Source organism: Papaver somniferum, chromosome 2 (genome assembly GCF_003573695.1).
Source record: "Papaver somniferum cultivar HN1 chromosome 2, ASM357369v1, whole genome shotgun sequence".
NCBI lineage: Eukaryota > Viridiplantae > Streptophyta > Magnoliopsida > Ranunculales > Papaveraceae > Papaver > Papaver somniferum.
In genome coordinates this window covers 104,240,054-104,245,759 of record NC_039359.1, presented here as the reverse complement: position 1 = coordinate 104,245,759, position 5,706 = coordinate 104,240,054, and the positions used below count along the sequence as shown (strand labels likewise).

The 5,706-nt window shown below is 36.7% G+C and overlaps 1 protein-coding gene across 1 annotated transcript; it reads right to left on the bottom strand.

Annotated features, from left to right (window-relative positions):
- Nucleotides 1-1,198: 1,198 nt before the first annotated feature.
- LOC113351714 lies at nt 1,199-4,829 on the bottom strand. The gene is made up of 2 exons (XM_026595651.1): nt 4,529-4,829; nt 1,199-1,308 (listed from the first exon to the last, which is right to left on the bottom strand). The coding sequence occupies exons 1-2, from the start codon at nt 4,827-4,829 to the stop codon at nt 1,199-1,201; spliced, it is 411 nt and encodes a 136-aa protein (XP_026451436.1).
- Nucleotides 4,830-5,706: the final 877 nt, after the last annotated feature.

The window sequence follows — 5,706 nt, the reverse complement described above, 5'->3', positions numbered from 1 at the left end:
TTTCCATCCGCTTAATGTATGTCTTTAAAAATGGTTTATAGGCGTAATGATGGTCTTTGCAGTCTAATGACGCGACTGAAAGAAGTTGTGTCTGATTAATGTGTCGTATGGAGAGGGTGGTGCAAGAGTAAAGTGGGGAAGTTACTCTTGGCAGTAGAAAGTTGGAGGATGTTACTCTCCGATGAATATAAAGTTCATTTTGGAGAGCCAACTCTTCATTTTCTTATTCACCCTCTTCAAAAAAAAAAACCAGAGAAGATATCTCCTTCTATCGGTAAGATCAAGAAAAAAAATCCTCGTCTATTTTACAGTGAGGGTGAGATTGTTAAGGAAACACCGGAGATTTTGGAGGAGCATACATTGAGTTGGTACAACCCCAATTATTCCCTCTCCAGTTTGCCATATGGAATTGCATTCCCAAATAGCCGAGTGACAATCAATTATACCTGCATTTCAATTGGCACTGGGAAAATTTACGGTATAATCGAAGAGTAAAGATGGAGAAGATGTTTGATCAAGTCTCACCAGGGAATGGAGCTATTGGTGCAGCATAGATTCAACATCCCCAATCCAACTTAGGTAAATGAAACTTTTATGAAGGAAATAATATAACTTAGTTTCTTGAACTTTATCTTTGATTGGAGCGTATATTGTTATGTTTTGCAGAATCTTGTAGGAAATAGACTAGTACCACAAATGGTATTTCAGAATAGCATTCATGAAGAGGGATGAAGTAGTAGTGGTGGTAGCAGAGAGAGGATAGTTTTTCGGAACAATGTGCATGAGGTTGTGAGTGGCAGTGGTACCAACAATGGTATCAGCAATGATGAAGATACCATACTAGCTGGTGTCCATGGAGATATACCCCCACCAACACCAATGGCTGCAAGTCGTGAACCAGGGAAAGCATGGAGCGTAAATGATGGATGGGTTGTGTATGCAATGCATCCATATCTTGGTCAGTTTGTGGTAAATGAGGGTGTTGTGCTTGTTGGATATCCTTATGTTATTACTCGAGGGGTGCGTCAATGATTCTCCGTTAATGTAATGCAGCAATCCCCATTCCTCCTCAAGCAGAGATTTGTAGGAATGCAGCAATCCCCATTCCTCCTCAAGCAGTAGTGTTTCCTCAACTCGACATGCTATGTCCAGCAGTTGGTTGAATTGCATCTGAGGTGGCCGCAGTGGCAAATGCAGGTTATAAAGAGATGAATCCACCACACATGGGACCAGCACAAGAGCCATCAGCAAGACCAATACCACCAGCACCAGCAGTGACACCGGTAGAAGCACCAGAAGAGCATGTACCTGTAAGAGAAAGAAGGGCACGCAACTATCCTCCTTACGTTTAACTAGTAGACAAGCAGTTCGGGATCGCCTGAGGATGCGAAATGTTGGTCCAAGAAGACCCAATTTTGTCTATGCAGGTAAACTGCAAATCTAGGTACTGAGAGGTGTGAGGGCCTGAGGGGTGTTACTTAAAGCTTTAGCTGTTTCAGACATCATCACTTTTTTGGATAATTTGCTTATTTTGGTTTGATGATGGATAATGGTATGTTTATGAATATTGAATCTTAAAGTTAATACGGTTTCAAGATAATTTGAAGTTTGAGAAAACATGATTATAACATTGTGATTGAATACCATATTACTAGTTCAGTAAGAGAAATTTATGAAACAACTCTGGCTAGGATTAAAAAGAATTTAGCAAGAAAGTTAAAAGGAGGTAGAGTTCAAAAAATAGATTGATTGAATCAATATCAGAGAAAATTTGAGAGTTACCTCAGCATACATGGGATAGACGTTCCTTAATAGGGGAGAGATACTTATGGCATTTAATGGGAAAGAAATTGGGTAGAATTGGGTATGAGCCAGAGGGGGTTTAGCTAGTGTTGTTGATATATTTGGTTTAACAAGAGGATTGAGAGCAATTGATTCATCATTTGTTTGGATAGCATGGGTTTTAGTGTAAATCGGGTGTATACAGGTATGAGTGCAGTTGATATAGGAATGAACGCGGTTTATGGGGGTGTAGGTACGAGTGCTCTATTGTTGAGATTTAGCTTGTAAATTGGATCTCTCAGGGGGCTTGGGTGAGGGTTTGTGATTGTGCTTACAGTTTTCAGAGGAGTTGTAAGTATTAAGTACATGGGTTTTAGGTGGTGTTGATTGTATTTTTCCAAAAAAAGCAAATAAAATGAATTTGTCTATGATAGCAAAATTAGCTTGGAGGTTGGCCTCTGAGCAACACGCACTTTGGGCTAGATTACTTAAAAACAAATATTTCAGAAATACTTCAGTTTTTCATAATAAAAAGCACTACAATGAAAGCTGGATATGGAAATGCTTAAAGCAAGGAATAACACTCATTCATAGATTTAGCTGTTGGGAGGTGGAGACGGAAACATGATAAATATCTGGACAGATAAATGGATTCCAGGCTTAAAGGATAATCTTGAAACTATTTTTGGCTCTAAACTAAACTCGTTAACACTTGTAGCTGAATTAATTGACTCAACCACGCAGAAGTGGAACTCGGAAAAAGTTAGAAATAACTTTCCCCAATCTTTCTCAGATGCAATTTTAAAGATAAAGTTTTTCCCAGACTCAAATGGAAATATGAAAACAGATACCTTAAGATGGCTCTTAACAAAGAATGGGAAGGTTACGGTGAAATCTTTGTATGCTAAATTGCAGAACAATGAGACAAATTAGACAATACAATCTAATCAGAATACTCAATCTTCTATTACTTTTTGGACTGCTTTCTGGAATTTGAATGTTTCACAGAGAATCAAAATTTTCCTATGGAAATGTATTAATAATGTCTTACCTGTTAGAAAGTTACTTGGTCAATATAGGGATAACATAGACACTCATTGCATCTTTTGTAATCATCAATGTGAATCTCTGAAACACATTTTCTTTGATTGTCACTATGCTAAGTCAGTTTGGATGCTCCCTCCACTGGCTGGATTAAATTTCAATCTAACTTCTGACAGTCCCTTCATGAGTTTATATTCTAACTGGATTGCAGGAAAATCGAATGATAAAGTGACCGAAATTGTAGCTACGAAATGTTGGATTATTTGGAAAGAAAGGTATATGAGGATCTTTGAAACCAAATCTAACACTAGTTTACAAACATCTTTAGCAGTGCAGCGACACCTTAGATTCTGATCACCTAATTTATTGGATGCATACTCTGAACTAGACACAAGGAATATGTCTAACTTAGGAACAACACTAGTCCAATCCATGATTCAGACAACCAATACTGTCAAAAGATGGACTCCACCTGACACTAACTGTTATAAAATCAATTTCGATGCTTCATGAGTTGATGAAAATAATCTTGCAGGGTATAGACTCATCCTTCGTTCTGAAACAGGCTCAACCATCCAAACTGGATCAGGGACTTTCTATGCCTCCATCCCTGAAGAGGCAGAAGCTCTGACTCTTCTAGAAGCAGCGAGATGGGCAACAAAGATGCATTGTAAACACTTTTGGATTGAAGAAGATTGTAAAAGGGTGATAGATTTTGTGCAAGGGAAGACAAACACAATTCAATGGAGGAACCAAGGCATAATCTCTGAAGCCAAAAGGGTTTTGCTGTCATGTGAATTTTTTTTGGGCTTTTCTTTCAACCATAGAAGTAGTAACAAGGTAGCGGATGAACTGGCAAAACAAGCAAGACATCAGGGGCATCACAAACAACATTGAAGACATATGCCATCTTTCATTCGCTGCGCTTTAGCTTATGATTCCAGTTTTTTAGTTTCAAATGCTTTGTATTTACTTTCTGAGGATAATAATCTGTTGGAAGGTTCTCGTATCACAGTTTCTCAAACTGAGATAAGGACAACCAACATATTTGATAGTCTTCTGTAATTCTGTTTTGCATCAATATATTAATTTTCAAAAAAAAAAAAAAAATCTCTCCTACTTCAAATATTTTGGTTTAGAATGTAATTGTAGTATTGAATTGGCAGATTTCTAGTATCGGATTGGTTCTTCTTGCACCTCAATAAGCCATCCATTCCTTTTCAAGATTGGTTCTAAAGGCTTGTACATACATTATTCTATGGTTTATCCATGGGATCAGTTACCCTTTCTGGATGATAAGACAATCTAGCTATGTGATTCTTGAGTGAGTAATAATATATTAGAAGAAAAAAAACGTGTAAATATTTCATCGGTCTGTTTTATTACAGAAGTTTATCCAAATTTACATGCACATTATAAACAAATATGGACGCGCACTTAATTAACAATTTCCCCTAGGCGCTTGATTAATGTTGCCATCAGGGCGAATTCGAATAAGCTTATCAAAGATAGAAATGTACATCTTAGTTAGATTTAATACTTGCATAAATCTAGTTAAATCTTCTTCTAATTCGTTGGTTAATTATGCCCTTAGCATCGTTCTGAACATGACGCAAAACCTCTTGAGGAGGACGAGATCGCCAAATGCAAGGTTTGTTCAATTTGTGGCCCATTCTTGCAAATATATCAGCAGTTCTATTACCTTCCCTGTAAATATGAGTCATCTTATAACTGTTCAATTCAGGTAAAATCAAATTTATAAGTTTCACTCGTCTTTGTATTTCTTCAGGTCCAACTGGTATCTGGTTTGCAATAATTTCAAGCAATCTTTTTTCGTCTCCCTCAAACCAAACATTTTGCAAGCCATTTTCAAGAACCAAATCAAGGCCACGCTGAAGCGCAGTTATTTCTGCAATGGTGCTTGTTGTTTTCCCTATTGGTTCTGAGTATCCAAGTAGGAAATCGCCTTTATGGTTCCTTACAACTCCGCCAATGCTTCCCATTCCGGATTTATATTTCACCTAACCATCAAAATTTAGCTTGCTCCATCCAATATCAGGTCTTTCCCATTTAATTTTAATGACTTCCTGGTGGAATTTCCTTAACGACAAACCAATTTGGTATTTGAGTCTTTGGTGCCCACAGAATTTGGCAAAATTGAGAATCATTTTCTTTAAAATAGCAAATGCTGGAAAGAAATATATCAAGAATCAAGAGACCTTCTAATTCAAACTTGGAACATTTTTATAGAGGAGGTGATAGATAGAGTTTGCCCCCATTTCTTTAAATCGACAATATTTGTAAATCGGAATAAACATGGAGTAGAATGAGAGAAAGTCAGATTGTTTTCTGTTGATAGTAGTAAGCCAAGCAAAGAATAAAAATGAAATCACTCTAGAACTCCACATATTTTGGAGGATGCCCACAAACCTCTTCATCATATAGCAGTACCATCCGATGATTTTCACAAAGGGAGAGGGGAAATTTGAATTGGATGGTAGTTTAAGCTTAAACTGAAAGTAACCGTCAAAATAAATTATCATTTTGCTAAAATTTAGTGGAAAAGAGGAAGGCAGTTAATTGAACTCATAAAACTAAAACCAACATGACCGTCAATTCTTAACTAACTATGTTTAATCCGAATCAAAAAGATCTTTTTTTATTTTATTTTTTGAAGGAAGAAATTATTATTTTGTTCTTGGTACTTAGGTTTTGTCCAACTTTTGAGTTTGGTCTGACATTTGTCCAGGTTGGTGTTTGGTACCTGGAAAAAAACGTTGACTCGAGTTGACTATGTTAAGTATCGACTTTTGTTAAGTAATTACAAAAAGAATTAAATAAAATCTAATAACGAAACAAATTTACTCTTGTACCCTTAGC

Excerpts from the sequence above, each read along its gene's own strand:
- LOC113351714 (XM_026595651.1), bottom strand. The coding sequence starts at position 4,829 with ATGGGAAGCATTGGCGGAGTTGTAAGGAACCATAAAGGCGATTTCCTA. Across the intron at positions 1,309-4,528 it reads GACTCATATTTACAGGGAAG|GTACATGCTCTTCTGGTGCT; the intron begins GTAATAGAACTG and ends TTTCTCTTACAG.